This window comes from Sparus aurata, chromosome 9, assembly GCF_900880675.1.
Source record: "Sparus aurata chromosome 9, fSpaAur1.1, whole genome shotgun sequence".
Lineage (NCBI taxonomy): Eukaryota > Metazoa > Chordata > Actinopteri > Spariformes > Sparidae > Sparus > Sparus aurata.
The window spans coordinates 31,599,063-31,625,970 of record NC_044195.1 but is presented as its reverse complement, the minus strand read 5'-3'; the positions used below and the strand labels follow the sequence as shown (position 1 = coordinate 31,625,970).

Genomic DNA, 26,908 nt, shown 5'->3' with positions numbered 1-26,908 from the left:
ATTGTTGTGAAACATCAGGAACGTGTTGTGGAAAACTTCCTGACATGCAAGGCTCTGAAACGTGAATACTGAAAATGACCCCGCTGCCAGCTTTTCTCCAGTTTCACTCGGCTAACTTGTTAAACAAGTAGAAGACGTTATTGTGAGGAATGAAAACATGACAGGGTGCAGTTGTCCTGATGGACTGTAGTGCTACTGGCTTTCATTGTTCCTCTCTGGCTGAGCCTTGTGGCGACATCTAGAGGTAAAATTCTGTGTTACCCGTCCGGTCCAGTTTCAGAACCTTATATCAAGCCAGTTTGAAAATGTTTAAATCAGCTCAACCCTTAACTCAACCGTTATCAAGCCGCTTCAGTGATGATTTCAGCATAAAAAAATTGTAGAAATCACATCTTTAAGAATCAATTTTGGATCTCATGGCTATCAGAGACTTGGTCTCCAGATGAGTGAAATGTTCCTTTAACATTTGTTTGTCTTGTTGGAAAGCAACTTAGATAGTTATGTGTAAGTTTTGAGACAAAACTAAGCAGAATAATTACACTTTTTTTAATGTGTTGGGTTGTGTTTTCTGTTTATTGCTTGAGCTGCAGGCAATTTTCATTCGAGTCAATTCCGATATGCAAAACATTGCTTCATGGAGCATTAAGTAGTTTATATATATATATCATATTTCAGATATAGCATTACATGTTTTTATCTGCAGTCGGATTCTCTCCTGCTTTTCATCCGAGTTTCCTCTGATTAAACTCTCAGTAAAATACTTATTGGATCATTTTCAGGCTTTATTGTCATCTGTTTGTTACTGTGGAGTTCTTACTTCATTGTTTCACCAGGCATGATGGAGCAGAAGAAAAAATGTCAATAACACAAAATCGCTGGCAGCATGAGAGAAGAAAAAAGAAAATCTTTTATGTGCCAAATGCTGTCTTTGATTCACTAATGCAGCGTTCCCAGTTATCCAGGAGGCTACATTAGTCGTGTAAGATAATTATCCCACGCCTAGAGCCTGAATATTAAATACGGTTGTTATATTTTGGCTCCAGTAAAGTCACAAACAAAAGTTTTGAGAACGGGTCTTGCATTTAAATCCCTGATTTCAAAGTCTGTGTTTTATTTATTTTTTATCGCTGGCTGCTGGAGAAAAGTTTGAGACGTGATTTCCTGCTGTGGCAGCCTGCCGCGCAGCTAAACAGCAGTATGTTTTTAGTTATGGATTCACTGATGTCGGGGAGGTTTTAGGGAGGTTTGGGGATTTGTAGGTGAGATGATTTATTCACAAAATGGTACACAAAATGTTTAATTAAAGCAGCATGCACTGATTTCTTTGACAGTGAATATGTTGGCAAACCGATGCCCGTCTACTTATCCAGCAGACGTTAGCACTTTTGTTTCTGTCTCCCGGTCCAATATTTGTTCCTTTACGCTCAGTTTTGGTCTCCACCACCTCCTCAGGGAGACTGGGAAACGTTCCATTATGTTCACCAGCTAATTGACACTGGATCTGCTCTCCGCTAGTTTATTGGGAAGGATTGGTGCATCACCTGCATGCAAAATTGTGCCGAGTTGGGAGATTATACCCAAAACATTCCTATATACTGTACTGTGTATATATAAAAACGTATTTATTTCAGCATAATGAAATTATTAGACATATTAACGGTGTCTTACCTCACACATCTTTCTGTGTAGGAACACATTCAGTATGCCAGACATGGTATGATGAGCCTGGTCTGAGATCACATGAGCAGTGTGATTACCACAGCGACGGATCACGGCCTTTGTACTACAGTGAAGTGGGAGCAAAGAGGCCAAAATCCATTAGAGTCCACGCTCGTGTTACAGCTGCAGAGAGTGCTCGAAAAAAAATGAAACACAGGTCATTTCAATGTCCCCATCAGTGATCATCGATGGAGGGCCCTGAGAATTGGAGACACAACACTCTGCTTGTGTATCAATTTGCCAGATAACACAGAGGTGATTATGTACAAATTATTGAAATGGAAAATTTGTTTTTCAGTGTGAGTTATGCTTGTTAGGCTCCTTAATCACTGTGACAGCACACCTGTTCCCAGTCACGTTGACTGACTCTGCGTGAGGTGACACCGAGGTGTCGTGCATCGCATTAACAACACACAAATGAGTCTAAAAAAAGACAGAGATTGGAAACAACTCTCTGCTTTATCTGGTTGTTTTCGGTGTGAGGACATGAAGAAATGTGCACAAAGTCACCTGCGAAGAAAAGTCTGTTGGTTATCAAATCAAAAAACCTTTACTTCTAAAACTAATCAACATTTTGTTGCAGCCGGCTCGCAGGCTGAAGATTTCTCCACATGCCAAATCTTAACGGCTCTTAAGGTTTTAGTACTAGTTTGGAGGGTGGTGTCTATTTTATTTACGCTTCCATTATGTTACCGTCTTGCTCTTTATTGGATTTTACACTCTGTTAACCCGTACCTACCAAGGCTAGTCTTCTGTTTGTCAAGCATTGTTAGTCTTCATTCTGAATTTTTAAAGGGAAAACATAGATTTGAACAACATGGTTACCGTTAGCAAGAAAAAAGAAGTCAACATATGATTTCAAGAACAAGTTGACCCACGTTAGGTAGTTGGTCAAACAAGTTTATGTTTAAGGTCGAAAAAAAAGCCACATTTTCCTTATTATGCCCCGTGAATTAAAAGTGGATTTAGAAGTGAAGCGAGTGTTAGCTTTGTGTCATTTGTGAGAATTTTACCACCTGGATTGTTTCCCAAACAGCCAAGAACCAACTGTACAAACGTTAGCCGTAAGCCTCTATTGGCTGTTTGGGCCCAATGAGCACATCTACTGGAAATACCAGCAGGGACCAGCACCAAAACCTGGCGCTGGTCTATGCTGTTTTTTTCCAGCAGGATATACCACCTACACAGATGTTAGCTGTGGCTAGCCGCCCAAATACTTTTAGTTCTGTGGGAGTGTTTGGCTAGCAACGACTCCACTCAGCAGAAACTCCAGTTCTGTCCGTTTCCTTCCAGTTTCTCCTCTTGATGTTTTGGCTGGTTGGACTGTGTCTCTGGGCCAGAGAGCCGGGCTGTTAAAGGAGTGGTGGCTCTGTGACAGGGTCGTTTGTCACAATGTTATTGGATTTCGGTGGCAGAGCAAAACACTCGAGAGACTCGGGCCTGCGAGCTTTTTAACAGCGGCAGGTGCCTCCTTCCTCGGATAAACCTCCTCGGAGGGCTGCAGTTAAAAGATAAAGGCAAATATATAATAAAGTCACATTTATTTGGCCCTTTGAAGTGCTTTAAACAGCATGTGATTTTGTTGCTGTGTGGATTTATGTAACAAAGTCAGATTTATTTACCCTTTTTGAAGTGTTTGCCTCGCAGGGAGATTTACAGCACTGATACGATGTACACCACAAACAACTTCTCCTCACCGGCCTCTTACATAAGGGCCACATACACACACTTTTTTTTGCCTGTATGCTGTAAAAGAAAAGATTAGACTTTAAATCAAGTTATTCAAGAGCAGAGTCTACTTTTCTTTAAGCCTTTTTGAAGGGGTTGAGGGGGTTGTTTGATGTACTTTTCCATAGTGTATGAACTATATGAAGTAGATGACCTTTCTGACAGGAAAGTGAAAGTTACATCCATCGTCTCTCTTCAGAGTCACCACACTCTGAAAAAACATTCTCATTCTACCTCGCAGAACACAGAAGTTGCTCGTCTACCGCTGCCTCGATTGTATTATGTTATTTTTGAGTTTTTGTGTGGCTTTAGGGTTTTGAAAGGTTAGTTCAGATTCACAGACGTTACACAGTAACATAAACAAACAGATTGATGTAGCTGTGGACCAGTGAATCCTGTGTCCACATGTGAAATTACTGTTTTTGTCAAAGGAGTCTGGTGGTATTGGACAGAACGTGATGAAGGTTTCAGTTCCCCGCCTGAAACAGCTGTCTGACAGCAAGGTAACACTGTGAATGCAGCTTAAATAAATATATAAACACTGTCCACAGTTTATTGTGTGGCTTCTGGGTGTCATGATTTTGATTCTAAACAGAAAATCAATCGAATCAGCCTCAATGTTTACCATTGAAATCAAAAGTTTGGGTTTTCTAGCTGTTTTCTTGGAACTACAGTCAAACTTTGCTCACTGTTGGTCAATATAACATGAAACAACCACCAGTGCTGATGAAAATCTATCTGATGTGACTGATGTAATGTTTTAAAGGTTTCCTTGTGTTAAGTTTGGTCTCATTCACTGAAGTAGAGAACCAAATGAAATGCACCGTTACCTTAAATAACCTTAAGCAATCATCGAGTTTTTCTCAGACATTTTTACAACATATTGTCACACATTTATCCTCAAATTGTCATGACTGTAGATCTGTCTGTTGTGTTCTTGTCTGGTTTTGTCTTGTGTTTTCTTGTATTTGATTTCCATGTCTCTGTATCTTGTCTTGTGTCTTGTTTTTCCCATGCCCTCATGTGTCCTTTAAGTTCTCCTGTGTTTTTCCTATGTTCCCTCTGGCTCCCTCTGTCCATTGCCCTGGTCCCTTCATGTTCTCATGTGCTCCTCCCCTTCGTTATCTCACCTGTTGGTCCACCTCACCTGTTCCTCGTCTTGTCATCAGTGTTTGTGTACTTAGTCTGTGTGTTTCCCTTCACTCCCTGTCTGGTCACTGTTCTTGTCAGCGTCCGTCCGTCCATGCTCCATGCTCCATGCTCCATGCTCCATGCTCCTGTGCTCCTGTGCTCCTGTGCTCCTGTCTGTCCCTTGTTCCCCCGTCTCTGGTATGTGTTTTCGGATTTTGGATTTTGCCATTTGCATTCTTGATTTGAACTTTGCCTTTGATTTGTACTTTGTCTTGCTGTTTTTGTTGCTACTTTGCCTTGCTTTCTTTTGTTACTTTGACTTTTGACTCCCTTGGTTTTTTTTGAAATTCAGCTTTTGTTAAATAAAGCTCGCCTTTTGTTTCTCCACGCCTTGCCTCTCGTGTGTTACTGCATTTGGGTCCACCTTCCCCTTTCCATAGTCTTCCCTAAAACCCCGACCTGACAGAATGACCAGACCTTATAAAATGGACCCAGCAGTTAATGGCTTAGCAATAATTCGATGGTACCAAGACTTCATGACTAATCCGGCTAGCAGGGCTCGTCAAATTGCTGCTAGCAACCTTTTTTTTCAAGCCACAGCCAAGCTACCAGCTGAAACCCATGCCACAGTCACAGCCAAGCTACCAGCCCCAGCCCCAGCCCATGCCGTAGCCGCAGCTCGGCTACCAGCCCAGGCCTCAGTCTCAACCACAGTGTCTGCCAATCCTGAAATGTCCCCTTTCTGGGGAACCCGGCTGGCTTACAAGGCCCCACCGAGAAAGCGACGAGCCCGTCCACGTCCTGGCTCCCTGAAGTCAGGCCCTCAGTCGGCGGCCCGGTCGACACCTGCCAGTGGCCTTCAGTCGGCGGCCCGGTCGACACCTGCCAGTGGCCTTCAGTCGGCGGCCCGGTCGACACCTGCCAGTGGCCTTCAGTCGGCGGCCCGGTCGACACCTGCCAGTGGCCTTCAGTCGGCGGCCCGGTCGACACCTGCCAGTGGCCTTCAGTCGGCGGCCCGGTCGACACCTGCCAGTGGCCTTCAGTCGGCGGCCCGGTCGACACCTGCCAGTGGCCTTCAGTCGGCGGCCCGGTCGACACCTGCCAGTGGCCTTCAGTCGGCGGCCCGGTCGACGCCTGCCAGTGGTCTTCAGTCGGCGGCCCGGTCGACGCCTGCCAGTGGCCTTCAGTCGGCGGCCCGGTCGACACCTGCCAGTGGCCTCCAGTCGGCGGACCTGATGGCGCCTGTTCCTGCCTGTGGCCTTCAGTCGGCGGACCTGATGGCGCCTGTCCCTGCTCCTCAGTCGGAGGCCCGGCCGAGGCCCGTCCCGGCACCTCGGTCGGAGGCCCGGCCGAGGCCCGTCCCGGCACCTCGGTCGGAGGCCCGGCCGAGGCCCGTCCCTGCACCTCGGTTGGTGGACCGGCCGAGGCCCATGCCAAGTCCCGTCCCTGCTCCTCGGTCGGAGGACCGGCCGAGGCCCATGCCAAGTCCCGTCCCTGCTCCTCGGTCGGAGGACCGGCCGAGGCCCGTCCCTGCTCCTCGGTCGGAGGACCGTCCGAGGCCCATGTCAAGTCCTGTCCCTGCACCTCGGTTGGTGGACCGGCCGAGGCCCATGCCAAGTCCCGTCCCTGCTCCTCGGTCGGAGGTTCGGCCGAGGCCCGTCCCTGCACCTCGGTCGGAGGTCCGGCCGAGGCCCGTTCCTGCACCTCGGTCGGAGGTCCGGCCGAGGCCCGTTCCTGCACCTCGGTCGGAGGACCGGCCGAGGCCCATGCCAAGTTCAGACCCTGCACCTCGGTCGGAGGCCCGGCCGAGGCCCGTTCCTGCACCTCGGTCGGAGGCCCGGCCGAGGCCCATGCCAAGTTCAGACCCTGCACCTCGGTCGGAGGCCCGGCCGAGGCCCGTTCCTGCACCTCGGTCGGAGGACCGGCCGAGGCCTGTCCCTGCTCCTCGGTCAGAGGCCCGGACGAGTCCCACGCCAAGTCCAGCGCCTGCACCTCGGTCGGAGGCCCGGCCGAGTCCCACGCCAAGTCCAGCGCCTGCTCCTCGGTCGGAGGCCCGGCCGAGTCCCACGCCAAGTCCAGCGCCTGCTCCTCGGTCGGAGGCCCGGCCGAGTCCCACGCCAAGTCCAGCGCCTGCTCCTCGGTCGGAGGCCCGGCCGAGTCCCACGCCAAGTCCAGCGCCTGCTCCTCGGTCGGAGGCCCGGCCGAGTCCCACGCCAAGTCCAGCGCCTGCTCCTCGGTCGGAGGCCCGGCCGAGGCCAGTACCAAGTCCCGTGCCAAGTCCAGTGCCAGCTCCTTGGTCGGAGGCCAGGCCGAGGTCGTCTGCCGCCAGCGACCCTTTATTGGCTCACAGGCCACCAGCTCCCTGCGAACCTGTTGGTGGTCCGGCCAAAGCCCAGGAGGGTTTCCCAGTCAGCGATCCGGCCTCAAGAGGGCTTCAGCCTTCGCCTCCGCCGCCGGCCTCCAGTGGGTCCCAGCCCACGTCTTCGCCGCCGGCCTCCAGTGGGTCCCAGCCCACGTCTTCGCCACCGGCCTCCAGTGGGTCCCAGCCCACGTCTTCGCCGCCGGCCTCCAGTGGGTCCCAGCCCACGCCTTCGCCTTCGCCGCCGGCCTCCAGTGGGTGCCAGCCCACGCCTTCGCCTTCGCCGCTGGCCTCCAGTGGGTGCCAGCCCACGCCTTCGCCTTCGCCGCCGGCCTCCAGTGGGTGCCAGCCCACGCCTTCGCCTTCGTCGCCGGCCTCCAGTGGGTGCCAGCCCACGCCTTCGCCTTCGCCGCCGGCCTCCAGTGGGTGCCAGCCCACGCCTTCGCCTTCGCCGCCGGCCTCCAGAACGCCTTCGTCTTCATCGCCGGCTTCCAGAGCACCTTCGCCTTCGTCGCCGGCCTCCAGAACGCCTACGCCTTCGTCTTCATCGCCGGCCTCTAGAGCGCCTTCGACTTTGTCGCCGGCCTCCAGAGCGCCTTCGCCTTCGACTTCGTCGCCGGCCTCCAGAACGCCTACGCCTTCGTCGCCGGCCTCTAGGGGGTCCCAGTCCACGTCCCCGGCCTCTAGGGGGTCCCAGTCCACGTCCCCGGCCTCTAGGGGGTCCCAGTCCACGTCCCCGGCCTCTAGAGGGTCCCAGTCCATGTCCCCGGCCTCCAGTGGGTTCCAGTCCTTGCCTCCATCCTCCTGTTTGTTTGGACCTTGGCCCTCCTCCAGACCCCCTCCACCCTCCCAGGCTCACTTGGACTTATGTTTTGAGGGACATCTTGAAGCTGTCCCTTGAGGGGGGGGTACTGTCATGACTGTAGATCTGTCTGTTGTGTTCTTGTCTGGTTTTGTCTTGTGTTTTCTTGTATTTGATTTCCATGTCTCTGTATCTTGTCTTGTGTCTTGTTTTTCCCATGCCCTCATGTGTCCTTTAAGTTCTCCTGTGTTTTTCCTATGTTCCCTCTGGCTCCCTCTGTCCATTGCCCTGGTCCCTTCATGTTCTCATGTGCTCCTCCCCTTCGTTATCTCACCTGTTGGTCCACCTCACCTGTTCCTCGTCTTGTCATCAGTGTTTGTGTACTTAGTCTGTGTGTTTCCCTTCACTCCCTGTCTGGTCACTGTTCTTGTCAGCGTCCGTCCGTCCATGCTCCATGCTCCATGCTCCATGCTCCATGCTCCTGTGCTCCTGTGCTCCTGTCTGTCCCTTGTTCCCCCGTCTCTGGTATGTGTTTTCGGATTTTGGATTTTGCCATTTGCATTCTTGATTTGAACTTTGCCTTTGATTTGTACTTTGTCTTGCTGTTTTTGTTGCTACTTTGCCTTGCTTTCTTTTGTTACTTTGACTTTTGACTCCCTTGGTTTTTTTTGAAATTCAGCTTTTGTTAAATAAAGCTCGCCTTTTGTTTCTCCACGCCTTGCCTCTCGTGTGTTACTGCATTTGGGTCCACCTTCCCCTTTCCATAGTCTTCCCTAAAACCCCGACCTGACACAAATCTCTGTCTGTGGTCACATTCGGATGTGTTTTACCATAACTACTGCAATCCTTTGGTGCACTTTACTTGGTTTCCACCATTTTACTCGATTCTCCGACACCAAAAGTGAGCAGCAGTCGATCTCGTCAGAGTCCAGCCCAGCAGGCAAAACACTGAGCGGCAGCGAGGAAGAAGGAGGGCAGAGGAGGTGAATGTGACATGAAAAAGGAAGACAGCGAGGTGCAGATGAGCAAGAAGTATTAATGACCAGGAGCCTGAAGACGGGGAGGCGGAGGAGGTGGTGGTGGTCGGCGCGTGTGATAATGAATGAGATGAAGATGGCAGCTAGTAGAGTGGAGAAAACGTGTGGTCCGAGGAGCGGTGGAGGGAGTGTAACCTTGCTTCAGGCGGCTCGGGGGCGACGCATGGACGAGTTCTGATGAGATGGTGGAATTTAAAGTGAACTCCACAGAAGCTTAAGTGCATTGTCCTTGTGTCTGCACGCTGTGTTGGTCAGCAGCCTGGTGTAGTTGCAGTGAATCCGAAATTGCTGCTTTAATATCACAAACAAGCCGTAATTTCACACTTTCCTCCTCAGGATCATGCAAATACATTCAGTGTTTTTTTTGGGGGGGGGGGGGTAATCCTGCTGATTAACCAACCAGACAACCTGACAATGACAACAAACCTCCAAAGTGTCTTTTATCCTTTTAAAATCACTGGTTGTGTCACCTTACAGCTAAATGCTGACATCCTAAAAGTGGGAACTTTCAGTATAGTTGGTAGAGAGATCTCCAGAACTGCTGGGGTTGGCAGGTAGATTTCCATTTCTAAATCTTACATAAAAATGTATGAAGTCATGGTGCTGTCAAGTGCCTGGGATAAAAGCATAATAGCATTCGCTCTGTGGGGAACCCCTCGTATGCTGCAGCCCCACCGGTTGGCATGCTGCTGTATTATTCTGATTGAGACGCCGGCTGGATGCAGGGATCTTATGATTTATTTAGACCAGCCTCCGAGCCTGTCTTCATGCGAGGGTGTGTCTAAGGCCAGGAAATATAGACTGATGTAAGTGGATGCCTTCCCCATCATGGAGCTATTGTAGGAGTTTTCTATGAATGCACCAAAGTTAGGAGACCTGCAAGAGAGAGGTGTTGAAAAAAATGGACTCTCAAATGGGTCTCTGAACTATTGGATGCAACGTGAAAGCATCTTTTTCTTAAACCCTGTCTAGCCTGGTAAACGCCCAAACATTTAACACTCTATACACCCAGTTTGTAATGCAGGCTGCCTTGTAAAACATGAATAGTTCCCTTTAAAAGTCTCATTATACTTCCGCTGTTTGAGAGTGGAAAGATCGAGGCACGTAACCATTTCGATTGTTGCTACTTTTCACTCCGTCTCACTCATCACCTAAACTTTACCTCCTCTACGTTCCCCAGTAAATTGGTTCAGTCATAAGGAGCTTACAGCCCTGTCTTAAAAGAATAGTTACAGTCATAATGTCAATTTAAGTCCAGACACAACACGTATGACAGTTCCTAAAACTACATGACTGTTGCAACGCACCAGTAACAGACTTTAGTTGTACTTGCTGAAGAAAACATCTTGGTTTGGGTTGTTTTATTTATTTTAAGAACGTAATTGACATTTTTGAAAGTTACTTTATGTAAAAGATGTAGGGCTGGGCATTGAACCAAATAACCTCAATACTCTCAAATATTGAAAAATGTCTTGTCACTAACCAGATTTCAGTACTTTTGGAGTTGCAGCGTGCTTGTTGTACTTAGTGCTGGTGAAAAAAGTAGGTTTGAGAAACAAAGTCAAGGTTTCGTTACATTAGTTAAAAATACCTTTTGATTTGAAAACCTCCTTCTGTGGACTTTTGCTCTCCCAACTTCCTCCTATGCTGCGTAATATTTACCACGGCCACTAGAGGTCACCGCCTACGAGAAACGTGAATGTGGGTTGTAGTAAGTTGCTTTCATGGTCGACCTGTATAGTTATTTTTCTGATGGGGACGAGGTGAATTTGCTGTTGATAAGTAATAATAATTTTATGAAGTAGACAAGAAAATACAAATGAATGCAGTTTAATGTGCGTCACAAAGTCTAACCAAGCATCAAAACCAAGTCATTTAAAGATGTGTCTCACACTTTCTCATTCACTTACTTTTCGTATAAAAATATAAAAAGTATAAAAATAGAAAGAAACTTGTGATGATCTCGTGTTCTTTCTGTTTACAGAAGATGTAAAGCATCTGAATGACTAAACTGTAAATACATGTGTACATGGATACCATCTTAAAATAGATGCAACACTGCCACATGTTTGATATTTGAAGCTAAGTACATCGAGTATGATTCATACTTCACTTCATTTACGTGCAAAACACAAATCACAAACAGACTGGATAAATGAAACCAGAGAGCTGATGACTTCTGTTGCCCCCTCAGATGGTGCTTGTTCTGATATTTTTCAACAGTCTGTTTTGTTTTTTTACATTAAAAGTATTTTTATGTGACTTTGGTGCTGCTGCCTGTAAAATAGTCACGTCTGAATTTTATGCAACAGCAATGAGTCATTTCACTAAGTGGGAAAACATTGAAATATATGAAGGGGACACGCGTCTCCACAGCTCTCGACTCTGCCCTTGACTTTAAGCACAGCGGCACTCTGATTGAGGGTTTTGTTGAACTGTATCGCTTGTGTCAAATCTGAGATACCCCTCGACATGCCGACTGTAATTAGTTCCCAGATTAATCCGCACACGCATGGTCAAATGTGGCCCTCTCCCGCAGTGCTGGTGAAATAAAGACGAGCGCGGATAATCAAATAATAGGTGAATATCAATGAATGGACAAAATCACTTCAGTCCCAAGCTCCCTTATGCAATTATTTCCTTTTCACATTAATTATAGCTAACAGATGACACTAACGACTTTGAGAGGAAGCTGGCCGCGGCAGCCATGCAAACGATCAATGCCGTTTTAAATGGGGTCATAACACCTGACACCTCTGGGTCTTTCTGATTGGAAATGGCACCGATGCAAACAGCATCTGCAGGATGCCGGTGAAGAGTGCCAGCAGCTCCTAATAACAGAGTTGGCTTCACACAGCGGACCTGATTCCTTCAAGATAAGTGGATGACCCATGAAGACATTAAATGCTAGATGTTTCTAATAGAGAGTTGTTGCACAGTCTTAGTACATTCTGATACCTTTTAACTTTTCACAATCTAAGGAGTGCATCATTTACATGTTAAATAATCATAATCAAAGATGACATTTTCGTTATGTACCACTTAAGGCTTCGTGGGCATTAACTGTTCATACTTACACAGACATCATTTTCTCACACCTCCACTTTTGTCCATTTTCAAAAACTGCAATATTGAGCTCACATGGTTAACATGTGATTGGCTTCATATAGTTAATAACTGCATATTTAATAAATCAAATGAATTTTTCGCCGGAAATGACTGAGCTGAAATTGAAAAACCATGTCTGCAATAGTTCCTGTGAGCAGCTTTAAAACAATAAGGCAAAATGATTTAAAAAATATATTGGTTAAGTTTGATAATATTAATATTCAAGAGATTGAATCAATAGACCATATTGACACGGCGGCCATTTTCCTCTGAGGAAAGCTCAAATGTTCTGCTGTGTTCTATAAACGGGAAATTGGGAATCTGACTAACTGTTATAATCTCACCACTGCCTGATTGATCAGCAACTGAAAAGACAGCAGATAGTAAATATCTCGAGGTAAAATAACATGTTTGATAACCTGTTAGCTAACGTTAGCATTCAACCTCTCCATAGCTAATGTTACACAACCACATCCAGTGTAAACATCGTCCGGTGAACCCAATGGGACCTTTTTATGGAAAACATTATAAGGTAGTGAATGAAGAAAGACAAGTTATTTTTTGATCCTGTTTGAATTGTGCCACAAATTACTGACTTGAAAAATGATCCTTTAAATTGACAAATGTAAAATTCATAGCGCTATTCAAACAGGAAACCCGTTAGCTAACGTTATATCAATCTATATCAATTCCAGGACATGCGTTGATAATTTAGATAGTTGATACTGAACTGTCAACAAGATTAACTATTAAACTAACGATCGACAGAGGCCAAAAATCCGTGCTTGATTATCCCAAGATAATTATCATGTATCATTAAAACTATGTAAAAAAAATTTTTTTGTCGCGATTATCTTAAAAAACTGTATATTTTGCGGCACCCCAACACGAAATAGCTTCTCAGAAACACTTCACTCCCTGGACATGATATCAGAGGAAAAAGGCGGCCATGTTGATGTGGTTTAATATCTGTGATGACGAGGCAAAGTTCTGTGGAAAATAGTTTCTCAAATGAATAATGGAACAGACTAAATAGACACTTCAGCACAAACCTAGTGGAGTTTAATTGAGTTTTATATTACAGTATCGGGGTTACAACAGAGACGAGGTTATGAATTCCTCTTCAAATTAGAAGCACACTGGAATAAATCAACCACACGATATGAGAAAAGTGTCCTTCAGCTACGGCAGCTAGTTGCAACCCCTTTCGTGTTTTCATGTTTGAATTAAATCCTGCGTATATGCGGTAACTGTGATGTAAAAGTTTAGTTTCAGATGGCAGCTTGTTCCCCCACAGGGAACTCCGGTGTCACACAGAACAGGAAATTCTTCTCCAAGATAAAACATGTGCAGTGCAGAGAATCAAAACTTTCAAGGCTATAGAGAAAATGTGTGAAATCTAGTGTCTTTAATTGTTATCTAGTATTGTTACACTGAGCTATTAAATGAAGAGATTCACACTTTTCTTTCCTTTGTAACCTACAACACACAGGCACAGTGTAGGCACATCGTTGCTTTCAAATAACTCCAGCTAGTGAAAGATGTTTTTTAGAACCAGCTGAGTCACAGGAACACTACGTGACTGTTCTGGTTCATACTGAGACTCTGACCAACATAAGAGCATCATCAGCTACCACGTGTCAGCCGTTGTGCAGTTATGTTTGAATTATGAATGAAGCCGGCACACCAAGAAGCTCCACACTCAGTGGAGAGCCTGCCTTTATGTCAGAACAGAGGCATCGCTTTAAAACGTCTCCCAAAAAAGTAATCCTGGTGCACCTGCATGAAAAAACCCATTGTGTTTCACGACAGGAATCTTCTAATTAGTGGAGTAGAAAATGTTATTCTTTTCATCAGTTAACCTTTGGTAGGAAAGAGACATCAGTGTTTCCAGTATATTGATTCTTTGAGATCTGTGACAGAAATAAATGTGGAGCTATGGGGCAGTCTCACAGGTTGTGTGGATTGTTCAGCAGGGATCAATGTATTATAATGTTAGAGATTAGGTAGATTAACAAATGTTGTAAACTATAATTACAATATTTGTCTTTGCTGATGAATTAAATGTGTATCCGATGTATCTTCTATTGTCAGTGGTGTCAAACGTAACCTGCCACGATGTCGTTTGACATTTACTGGACTGTTTTCATAAATATAGAACTTTCTGCTGCTGATTCCATTTATTTTTAGTGTTTGCTCAAAGCTAAAATAGACAATGTTTTTAACCCTCACCCTACCACTGTTTGCCCATGTTACTACTGTTGGCGCCATCGTGACAGCGTTCGCAACATGGCTTTGGTTAGGAGTTAAAATTAAGAATTAATTATGTACTTTACGTTATTGAATGAAAAGTATTAATATGTTAAGCCTGTGGTCACCAGAGACCTTATTTCAGGCATTTAACCGAAGACCAACTCAAAAGCCCAAAGACTTAGAGATGAGGGAACATTTTTGCATCTTGTTACTTCCTGCTCTAGTAGAAAGAATGCCAGTTTTAATCCACCTCGAGTCCTGGTGGTAAGAGGAAACACGAGTGAATGCCTGTCCGATCACTCCTGTTTTACCTCGATCCTAGCTCAAGCCCCATCCCTTTTTGCATTCTTTGCCTCCTCCATCTACGGCGCTCATCCTCTTTGTAGCACCGTTACCCGAGGACAGCAAATGGGGAAAACAATGTCTCTTCCTGGTTTTGTTTGTCATAATTTGAACTTCATTTTTACAAGAAAAATCAACCCCAGTGACAGACTGAATAGCGTAGTGAAGGCAAATTTTATAGGGAATCAATCCCAACGAGGACGGTGTCATTTTCTACAGCCATTACACAGTGCAATCAGTATTTACTTCAAAATGATAAGTTAAAGCAATAAACTTTTCAAACAAAATTCTTTTGCCAGTTTGATTTCTGTTGATTGATTACATTATTTATATTTTCCAGGAGGTCCAAAGGAATGGAAAAGCGGGAATTCCTGCAGGAAGGTGGCCCAGCCTGCTGAGTCTAACATGCCCACGTAGTAGCGGTAGCGGCAGTGGCAGTGAACTGTCCCTATCCAGTGCTTGTAGCGAGTACTCCAGTGGCTCCCATACTTGGGCAGAGGGACGTGGGTCCTCCAAGCAGGTTGGTTTCATTCATCTTCAATTTGAAGTATGCCCAAGTTGTTATAATAAAGCATTTGTTTGTGTCTTAGTGTAATTTTTGGTTAAAACAAGTGATCCATCAGTAAATGTCATTTCACAGAGTGCTATGAGCCGGGACAAAAGGATGAGTGCTGGTTCAGTATCCAGCAACCACTCTGCACACATCGAGACAGAACTGGGATGGAAGGAAGGCCATATCCTGAAAGGCCTGAAGCGTCTCCAAATGAGTGGCTCCAAAGAGGCATCCTCGTTTGCATCTGTACCACACTGCAAAGACTGTATGACCTCCAATGAGGGCATATACTCTTTTGGTGTCAAGTTTGGCCTACAGGGGAGTACAGCCAAGCAAGTAGCCCCAACAAGTAAACCATTCAAGGGCAGTGCAGGGGTTGCTGGCCTAGACTCTGATGATGCAGATGATGAATCACCTAAATTACAAAGTAGGGAATCCAGTGACCAACCAACAAAAGAGCTTCTTTGCCTGGAGAAACTGGATGTCACAAGGGATGATGACAACAATTTTCAAGAAGTCCCTATAAAACTTGAAGGGAATTCTGCTCATTTCCCCTCTCCTGTCACAGACAACTTCGTATTTTTGGAGGGCCCTACTGTAAAACCTGGTGTGAGCCCAACAGATAGCCTTACGCATCTGGAAGAGAAAAAAGACTCGCTAGAAAAACTCAAGCCTTCAGGCTTGAAGTTAAGTGACAGAAACAACAACCAGGAAAGGTCAACTGACCGTAAATCCAGACTTGATCATGTAAAGAGACAACAGGGTAGACTTTTAGTCAAGGACGTCGAAACAGGGACAAGTGATGTGAGCTCTTCTATTCCGCATTCTGCAACAAGAGCTTTGAGCTGTGAGAGTGTATCCAGACAGCGTAGCTCCTCAATGGAGGTTCCTCATCGTAGAGACCAGGCAATTCAAGCTGGAAGCGAAAGCCAGAATTACACCATCTCAGAATATTCGCAGAGGAAACCGAAACCTCAGCCTTGTGAGTCAGCGAGAAAGGCTTTCATCCTGCGGAGCAAGAGTGCGGATGGAGGACAAGAACAACAGAAGCATACACACTCTCCTCTCCACCAAAAGCTTATTAAGGGTCACAGGCCCAAAGGACAGCCAAGCCCTGCTGGGCAGAGTGTTCCTAACAAAAGGACAAACCTCAGTAAAACACATGATCCAAGCAAGGGAGCGCTGTCTAAAGTTGAGAAAGATGAGAACAGTGTGCTATCAGCAAGTTCCAAGTCTCTCAAGAGTGTGCAACAACGCTCTCCACTTGCTTCCCCAGTGAAGAATGCCAAGACATTCAAACCTCAAATGATCAATGAATCCTCAAAGAGCCCAACAAAGTCACCCTTGCAAATCACCAGGCATCAATCAAGCAGCGACTCTGTGGAAGAGAGCATCTATGACAACTTACCCTGCTCTCCACGAAAACAACGACGCCAAGAACAGCACTGTGATGCTTCCCGTTCAGAAGTTAGGTCCCCGTCGCCACCGCTACCCCCAGGTCGAACTTCTTCACTTTTTCTTAGACCCAGTTCTGACATCCTACCCAAAGGACATTCATCTACAGGTCAGGCTCAAAGCGCTACTACTGGGAAGATGACATCAAGCACAACCAAGCAACAATCCAATCTTTCTTCTATTTTACAGCCTCAAACAGCCAACGCAACAAAAGACAATCAAATGGGTGCCGAAGGTAAGGCAGTGAGAGACACCCCTGCCAAAGTCTACCATGCCCACCCATCTAAAATACCATCTGTCCCGGTTCAAGAGTCGCAACCTTCTGAGTCAGTACAGTTATCTATGGACAGAGCTGCCATATGCCATGAATGCCATGATGGTGTACCCTGTATATTACCAAGTCAGAGCATCTTACAAAGATCCCAACAGAGCATCAGTGAGCCAAAACTCTCAGAAGTCTTGCCTCAGACTTACTCCAATGTTTACTACCATGGGATTCCCAATAATCTTCAGAGTTCCACCTCAAGAGCTATAAAAATGGCTCTTCCTGTGAATGCCAAATCTCATGAGGCAATCTCAGGACAGGACACCTTCCTAGTTTTTGGCAGACAGAACAAAGATGACGCTACAGCTAAAAGTGTCCAGACCTTTCAGACTTTCACATGTGATCCACAGATGATGCATGAATGTGGTGCCAATGACAAAGCCCGCCGAAAGATTGAAACTCGCTGTAACTCGTTGGATTCTGAGCCCTCGGTTCAACCTGTTGCATCAGACAGCGGTGTGATGTTAGATTGGGGTTATGACGAGGAAGGTTGGCTGTTTAAAAGGTCTGTGTCTGTGTCAACCAGACCTCCCCTGAAGCCGGTAATGGGCATGAATGGGGCCAAGGCTCGTAGCCAGAGTTTTGGTGCCCGCTATATGGACAGACCGAGCTTCAACAGAGCTGGAAAGGTCCGTACCCAGATCAAAACACACTCAGGGAGCTCCTTGAACTCTCTTAACGACGTCCTCCCAGGAAGTATGAGTTGCTCCAGTAGCTACCATTGCCCAATGAATCGATCCCTTTTGAACAACTTCTTAATTGAAGAGGGCCTGACAGTTCCCTCACAATTGGGGTCCTCCAGCGAGAGACTTCAAAGTCTTAAACTACAAAGAGAGCAGGCTAGGCGCCTTCAGATTGAACAGCAGTTTTCAAGCGCCTTTGGAGAGCCAGTTTCTGAAGAACCGGAGAGACAAAGTACCATAACCACAATTGAAGAGAAGGTGATGCTCGGCATAGAGGAGAACTTGCACAAGACTCAGGAACAGGAGAGAAGCGTTGAAGTGAAGCAAAAATCTGGCTCAACTCTGGCAAATTGGTTTGGTTTTCGTAAGAGTAAGCTTCCGGCTCCGAGCAGCAAAAAGACCGATCCACCAAAAGGAAAAGAGGAGAAGAGGGAGCAAAAGATTACATCTCTTCTGGGTGGAAAGCAGACAAAGTCAGACAAAAAGAGAGACAGAAGAAAAAGCGATGGAAAAGACTGGTAAGAAATCTTTATCTTTGCTTTTAAGATCCTCACTTTCATCAAACTTTATCTCAGCGTTAGACCTTGAGTGCTTGTTCCGGCAGATATTCCTCATAGTTTATTGCCAATGAAGTAATTTACTGCCTCAGATGACTTTGGTCATTTTTATTAAAAGTGGCCTTGGACACATCTGTCAGTGTCCTTAGCCCTGAGACCAGTTGAGACACATTTCATACAGAGGATCACAGCCAGGTTTCAAGAGATATAGGGTAATCTATCAGCTGAATCACCCTGGGCATGTTGAGTCAATATCAGACGACCTCAGAATGTGGTGGTTAGTTGACAAACTGCTTTCTTTCAGCTCTGTGGGGAGAAGAGAGTCTCATGATGCAGTGCGGGCATGCATCTCAATGCCCTGTCCAGGAATGTCCCTGAATGACATACAAGGACATTCTGACATCATCGGGGACCCAAAGGTAAATTAGATCATTGCCTCAGTCAAAACGGACATAATGTTATTGGTGAGCTGCCAGATTTAGTTCTAATCACAAAAATGTCTTTAAATATGTGCACTCCAACCCTGTTTTTATGTGCACTATGTTTGTAACAGTGATGGAATTTACATTTACAGTTCTTAGGTATCTTTTTGAGGTTCTTGCACATTATACTACTTAATACTTCCACTCAACTACATTTTGCAGATATTGTACTTTTCACATAAGTACTATTTTGTTAATTTAGTTACTTGTTACATGCTACACCAGAGCCAGAGTAACACATTTTGTATTTATTTAATCAGAAATCAGTACACAGTATATAAATACATGCATATATATGTATAATTTAGTTTTACTTGTACTTTTGATACATAATTAAGTTAAATATTAGCCACATTATGACTTTTAAAGTTCTATTCGTATGGGTGACTTACACTTTTACCATAGCACATTTGGACAATATCTTACCTTTAGCTCAGAATGACTGTGGGTTTACTTGAGTGATTTTTTGTGATCCGACTGCTAAGTTTGCAAAGACCATGAGAGATATAAACAGCAGATGTCACTATGCCCTCATCAATACCTTATTGGGCCTAACATTTATACAGGATATGTACGACATCCTATCTTGTGAGGTCAGAGTGTTCTGGACTCTAGATATTTCTCCCACATTAACAAACAATGAATTACTTTATAAACCATTAAGCAATTGTTTATTGGGAAGTTACAACTGATGTTTGCAAAGCTTAGCAATTGCTTAAGAAATGTCATTGTTTAACAGTGAAATAACTTAAGTTTATTAACTATAAAATTACTGTTTATTATGAGCGCTAGCAGCAAATACTGAAGAATGCGTACATACTGTTTAGGTTTGTGCTGTAAATGATTATAAAATAAGTAAAGTGTGATCAAATAAGAACAGACAAACTCAAAGTTATATAACTGTCTTTACAAGTGAGACATACTTCAGGCTAATTCAACAATCTGTCCGTCAAACCCTCTTACGCACAGTTTCATCATTTCAGCTTTTATTATCAGAACTTTCTTTCATTTTCCCCTTTGTGTGCACAATTTTATTCATTTATTCTCCCAAAGAATTAATCAAATATTCAACAAATTATCACATTATGTTTTCAAAAGTACAAAAACACTCTTTACATAAACATCTCCGTGGGGGCGACGACCTGAACTCTCTCGTCCTATCTCCCGAACTCTCAAGAGCAGGTCAAGCTTATATAGTCCGATGCATCAGACAAAAGAAGTAATGCTGGTGTCATGATGTCAATTAGATGAAAATGAGGGTTGGAGGCAGAAGCACAATGGAGCAGATTCATTAATTAGTCACATTATGACTCCGACACTGTCAAGGTTAGGTGTTCATTGTCAGCTGGAGCCACGCAGGGATTAGTATCTTCTGTATGGTAAGGAACTTTACAATGATACTGTGTGTGTGTTAGTTTAAAAGAACATGTGAGTAACTTCCATTTTTGTCCTACATAAACACAAAGATGCAGATGGGGAACCTGAGAGCTGACGGTGAAAATGGATCCACAGTGAAGAGCCCCAACCAAGACTCTGTAATAGGTCAGATATTTCTATTCCCCGATGTCGTGTATAATGTAGTAACAGATTCCCCTTAAACATCTTGGTACCTGAACAAACTAAGCTAACTTAATAGCAGTGTTAGCTGTGTCTATTCAAGCATGCAAGCCTTAAGGTGTTATCTGTGCTTACCATTTTGCAGTTTGCAGACAGAAGTGAAGACCAAATATGACAGATATGTGTAAGTCATAAACATGATGAATTTGCTACAAGCAGTCAAACAAACATGCAAAATGCAGAATCTCGTCGGTGTGTGCTTTCTCCTCCATATTTTTATGTTCATTTTATTTGTTCTCCCTCTGCATTGGTTTTTCTGTCTTTCGGTGGCAGTCTGAAAACAGGGCAAATATGAACCATTTCACCCAGAGTTTGCCCTTTAATCTTGATATTGTTTATGGCTTTGACTGCTCATCCTCACAGATCCATGCACTCAAAGTTTGCATGCACAGGCTTCATCCAATCAGAATGAACCTATTCATCCATACGGGGGGGGGGCCCGAGCTCCCGCCTGGGCAGGGGTAGTAGAAAAAGTGGACCCCCACTGCTGCTGGGAGATTGACTGGATTGTTCCTGCACTGAATCAATTGTGCTTTAGCCGTAAAGTGATAGTTGGGGGTCTTTTGATGGGAGGTTGTATAAGGCATTTATCCCAAGTCAGTGTGTTGCAGTAGATGACCGTCAGCTCTCCCTCTGTGTGGAGAAGCAACGAGTAGCACCGACAGGAACCAGCAGCAAGACGTATTTTAACCACCTAAAATAAATCCCACCTAAAAAATATATATATCTGTTTACGTGTATGCTATGTATTGAACTTTTTTGGGCCTTTACTCCTTCAACCGTACAACATCAACAACATTAATTATGATGTTCCGGGAACAACACCAACACGGCAATATCGGATCATGCTTTTGATATTATGCTGTAAATCGCCTCCTTACTGTACCCCCATCATTGAGCGGACACCTGTCTGTCTGAAGGGCTGTCTTCAGACCCAGTCTGGTGTCCAGCCGTGTTCACTGGGAGGCCAGTTGAGCCAGTGGTCGCTGCAGCGAAGAGCATAGTGAGCCGCAGTCAGTGGTTATGCTGCCCCCTGTAGTTTTGGAGCTACTTTGAAATTGTGTCCATTTCTTGAGTGGTGTTATCTCAAGTTGGGCTCTTTTTGGTTTGAGATCAACTGATCCTGGGTCCCTTTTAGATTTATGTGTATCAGGTTTAGGAAGGTTTTGTCACCAGTTTCTTTTAGGTTTGGGCCAAAACTTTGGAAAATGACAAGTGTCTTAAATAATTTATAACACTCAAGCTCCCTTTGGTTTATGTCAACATGTTCCTCAAAAACATTTTTGCTGCAGATATCACTATCATTACTGCCATGTTGAAACTGGCAGTCAGTCACATCACAGCAGGTAAGACAGTGAAACTCGACAGGAAGTAAAACTTTATTTGGTTCTGACTTTGCTGCAGTCACTTTCTAAAATAAAAATAGCAGCAGATAAAACTCTCCACATGTCTCAGGTCGATGGCCGCTGACAGACCCCCTGCTGAAGTTTTATTGACCAGAGTGACACCATCGGCAAGGCGCCGCAAATATCAAGCACGTTTGATACGGACGGACTCCTGCCCTCAGGAGTTAATCACCTCATTAAAATTTCAGCGCTGCACCGAATAAGCACGCTCATCCAAGCCACAACTGAGTCAATTAACTTTGCCTTCAGCTGTGAGCTGAATTATTCCGTCCAGATTGAACTTGTTGGGCCTCATGTAGAGTTGATAGAAGTTTTTAACTCGATGCTTTAAAATAAGGAGTGACAATCCAGAATATGTACAGTAAGTAATGCATGTAGTTTTACATTATACAGAGAAACTACATCTTTTAGGCTGTGGATTTAAAGTTATTAATCTTCTGTTTTCTAGTTATGTCTTATCAAATTGGACTTCTCATCTTCAAGGGACATTCACACCAAGACAACAAGTTCACTTTCAGAGCGATGAGATGAATGATAGAAACATAGACAGCCAATCAAAATCCATTTGACTTTAAACGGCATCACATTCACAACTTACTGAACAATTATAAGCCGTGAAGATTTATTTTTGTTTCTCTGCGCGATGCACACCAGTAACGGGTCATTGATGATGTTTCCTTTACATTACAACTTTATCGTCACAATGCTAATGCTCTAGTTAGTTTCACGCACAAAAAACACTTGGTTAGGGTTAGAAATGAATCATGGTTGGCTTGAAATAACTGACCTGTTACAAATTCATAACTTGAATGTAAAACTTTTGTCAGCAAGCTTCATTTTTAAAGTCTAACAAGTGTCATAGTTTTGAAGCTGCTAGCAAAGCTGCAGCATTTGACAAATTGGGAGTGAGAACAATCTAGCTTCACATCACTGTTTAAAGAACGTTTTCTTCGTCAGTTTGGATGCTCACACCGTTATTATGATGGTTATTATGATTATAGTTATCGTTCTTGGTGTGGACAGCACTTAACAACCAGCTGATTGAACTGTAGACAGCACACGGATCTAATAACCAGTTGGTACAGCGCTAGTTCTCTGTCAAACATCAACATCATCCTACAACAAGTACACCAGTTTCTCTTCTTACTATTGTTATGTTAAACAGAAACCCAGAAATATATATCCTTTAAAATATCACTAATCAGAAGTTATTGATTGATCCTGGTACAGATGTTACAGACGAGGAGGACACAAACTTTCATCGTCCACCTCAAAGCCTTGTTAAGACGGATCAATCCTTAACCTCTGTGAAGACTGTGTCACAGCAGTCCAAACTAATCAATAATGTCTCTGCTCTATGTCTTCTCGATTCATTTATGTGTTCTTGTTTACAGCAGGTTGAAAATAGCCTCTCAAGTGGTGCCTCACTAACAGACACTCAGAGCTCATTTTGCATTTCACATTGATTGAATGAATTTCTCAGGATGTGTCGCTAACGCTGAATAAAGTGTCTGCGAGCAAGTGAGATGTTTTAATGCTGTTTACATCTTGTTTTTAAACTGTTACTATAATACTGCATGTCTGTGTTTTCGTAGCTCAAGACCACAATTTCACGCAAGAAAAACTTTATTTGTGCATTTTGAGCTTGACTCTTCCCATGTTTTTTTATTGGTTAGCATAGCATGACTTCTAATGTGACGAACGGGGAAAAACTCAATTAATTTGAGCACTCTGGCTTCAAAACCAGATAGAAAAAGGTGAAGAGAAATGAGCTTGTAGAAACCCAGAAGAGGGTCTCATGTGTGCACGCCTTAATTAATAAAGGGGGAGCAGCTGTTGCTTTTGCTGCAGTGTGTGATTGCCGACAGGTTCCCTGCTTCAGGGTACATATTAAACTAGCAGCCAGCAAGGCAACAGCTTGAGGATATCTTTTCTTATTTTGATTCTGTGCTCACGGGTCGGATGGCTGCTGTGATACATCTTGTTTTTTAAGACAGCGTGTTGGAAGATTTGTTTTGAAAGATAGATGACTCTCTGGTCCAAATGGAAATGACACAAACTCAAAAGGCTTCGACGGTTTATCAGAGCAAAAACTGTGTTGTGGTGTTCAACTCTGGAGGCACGATGTCAGACGTTTGATTGAGTAATGCAAAACTCTGCATCTTTAAAATCTTAAAAGGATAAGTTCATCCAAACATGACATTTCCAGGCATTATCTACTTATCCTCATGCTGATGGAAAGTCAAGTGTTTCATAGTCCACGAAACATTTCTGGAGCTTCGCAGCCGAACAGTGTTGCAGCGTTCCTCTAAACAACTGAAGTAGACAGAAGGAGACCAGGGACGGGCATCTCAAGCTAAGATGCTGTTCGAAAGACAACAATTGTTCGATTATTATTAAGATCTGCTGTTTGTACTCTTGCATAGAGCGGCACAGGAATATACTGCAAAACAAGGGGAAAAACAAAGTAGCATGACTCAATTAAAATATTCTTAAAGCAGTGGAGATATAAAAAAAGAAAACAAAAGGACAAAAGCTCTCCTGTGTGATCCGAGTCCCTAGAAGCTCTGACATCCGAAATTGTTTCAAAATTTATTTTTCAGACAGAATGTGCACTGATGCTTTTAGCTGAGCAGCTCCAGGACAGATTTTTGCTTAAAAAAAGGGAATAAATTAAGTCTTTTAAAAACAATTTGGGGTCTTGGTGCTTCTGGAGACTTGATATACCCTCGAGGAGCTGTATGGAGCGCCAAAGTCACGCGTCTTCCACTGGACCCAAGAAAAACTTTGTACGGTAGTGAAATATTGTTTTGATCCCGCTTGAGTTGTTCCATGAATTCCCCATGTGATGTTTGCCAACTTAAAAGATAATTTTCCAAGTGAATAAAGTCTCAGTTCGTCATGAATAAAAATAAAACATCATGTAGTTTTGAGTTAAATCATCAGTGAACTACATCGTCTCGCTCAGCACACGTCACCAACACCAACATGGAGCTGACTGGGCTCAGAAAAGGTGCTGAAAAAGATGAAAATCACAATAAATCTGCTCATATTGACGACTGCAGTTATGTGAAAGGAGAGTTGGTCAGCTCTGTGAGGTGCTGATATTCAGGAGCAGCTCGACAATGTTTAAGTTACGGGTTTTGGTCTGATATTTCATAAGTTTGATGACAAAGCGAGACTTTATTAACTCGGAAAATGGTCTTTTAATTGACAATTGAAAATGATTTGTCTATCTCAACTCACTATCAAGGATCCATGAGGGAATCCGGAGGGGGCATTGTTGTTGTTGTTGTTGTTGTTGTTGTTGTTTTTAAAAAAGTCCTGATCTACTTTAGCTGAAGCTCTAGAAATGTTCTGTGGATCCATCAGTACCATGCCGAGTACGTACTGACTGGACTTTTTTGATGTTTTTGTGAACTGTTCCTTTAAGGTTGAGAAACAGCACACACACCCACAACATAACTGTACTTGTTCTGCAGTTATGTTTGAAGTACTTCATCTAAAATACACACATTCGGAGTGTATTTGAATTTCATGTCATTCACCATTCTGTACATTTCATGTCCACACGTGTGATCAGTGCATGCGAGTCGTCACACGCTCATTAAAACAGCATCTGTAATACAAAGCAGTGGTTCAAGTGGGCTCGATCTGCACGGTGGCAGGGCTGCACGTATGCTGTAATTAGCTAAACAAATCAGTTCCCCGCCTCAGATAATTAGATTGGACTGAACCACCAGTTTTCTACTTTTAAGAGGAAATCATCACCAAGTTAAAGAGTTGAGAGTAAAAGATAAAGAACAGACTAACCATCTGTTGCATGACTTCTTTGAAAAGGACCAAAACAAAAACACTCGAATCAGCTCAATAAAACAAAAGTGAGGACAACATGGCAGGAATAACAAGGAGGCACGAGGGAGACGATCAATTATTGATCGATAAAGCTGCGCTCGTTTGAAAGTGACAGCTCTGTCAGGGAGACGCATCATTTCTAGCACAGAACGAGACACAGTTTATTCTCCGCTTTCTCTCGTGTACGTATATTTAAAAGGTTTTCCTCAGCGCCACTTCAACCATGGTTACCCTGTTGTTTCATTCCTCTGTGCTCCCTCTCTTTCCCTCGACCCTGAGCCACTTCAACTGTTCTCCCTGTGCCGCAGGCTTCGGCTGCAAGATGCGAACGTTGGACAGTGGGATCGGGACCATCCCCCTTCCTGAATCCTGTTCCTTCTTCTCCTCCATCCTGCACCTCCTCCCCAAATCCTCATCAACCCCAGAACAGTCCCTCAGTCCTCCCAGTGTCCCCGGTTCCTCCAGCGAGGACGTGTCTCCTTCCCCGTTACCCCGGTGGAGGATACCCTCCAGCTTTAAGGACAGCAGCCATGCGGGGGTGCCGAACTCTCTGTCCGACTCCTCCATGACCCATGTCCAGTCAGTGCCTTTCCCCACTGTGGCCTTCCTCCAGCCCATCCAACCCCAGTCTCAACCCATTGTGACCTCTGCCAGTGTGTGTGATACCCAGAGCAGGCTACCCAGAGCGCCACCAGGTACGGTAACGCCACAGGAGCTCCACCAAGAAGCATGACGTGTGGACTGCAGGTGTAGACATGATGCTCGTTGGGTTTTCTCCATGTAGTGATATGGACTCATGCAAGAATCATATTTTAAGTGTCTCCTTCTCTGTGAGGTTTACTTGTTGGATCCTGACTCAAATTTTCACATGTTTATGTGTGTTAATGATTCATATTTACCAAAAGTTTTCGAATCGGTCCTGTTGGAGTGCGACATGACTGCAAGGGCTGCCATGTAGTCCTTTGGGGCAACTGCAACAGTCAAGTTATGTCCTTTTAAATTGTTTTTGCCGCCGTCAGGTTGAGGTTGTAATTCTGAACTTCTGACAACATTATTTAAACAATACGATTCTTCTTGTAACCAGAAACAAGAGACTTACAGAGAAGTCTTTAGTTGACGAGAGGAGTTTGGAAATAAAGTGCTGCTGGCAATTCCAAACTCAAAGTTGACTATTTCTCTGATTTTGACAATAAAGATGAGCGAGACTTGTGTTTCTGGTCACAAAAAGGGTCTTATTATCTTAAATAAAAGGTAAATCTCCATTGGAACAGTTTCAGTAACGTTGTCAGACACTTAGAAACAAACTTCTGCACGTCAACAAAAACAACAAACAAGTGGACGTAACTTTGACAGTCGACGTTGCCCCCCCAGGATTAGTGTTCGAGTTTCAACTGCGCAAATTTGCACTAAATCCACCCGTTTAATAGTTTATAAATATATATCTAACTTTATAAATATCACTTCCTATTCTACTGTACTTCAAAGCTGTACTCTAC

At 44.4% G+C, this 26,908-nt stretch overlaps 1 protein-coding gene across 7 annotated transcripts in view; it reads left to right on the top strand.

The window, feature by feature from the left end:
• The window catches only part of LOC115587822 (nck-associated protein 5-like), an 80,590-nt gene that overhangs the window by 44,340 nt on the left and 9,342 nt on the right, over positions 1-26,908 (top strand). For 4 of the 7 annotated variants that reach the window (XM_030427861.1, XM_030427863.1, XM_030427860.1 and 1 more), the window contains 5 exons: positions 14,820-14,999; positions 15,120-18,013; positions 18,357-18,471; positions 20,001-20,076; positions 25,721-26,107. In XM_030427861.1, the coding sequence (XP_030283721.1) occupies positions 14,820-14,999; positions 15,120-18,013; positions 18,357-18,471; positions 20,001-20,076; positions 25,721-26,107 (3,652 nt within the window). Of the gene's footprint in view, positions 1-14,819; positions 15,000-15,119; positions 18,014-18,356; positions 18,472-20,000; positions 20,077-20,236; positions 20,276-25,720; positions 26,108-26,908 lie in introns of those variants that run through there. The other 3 variants (XM_030427865.1, XM_030427864.1, XM_030427866.1) reach the window with 2 other exon arrangements.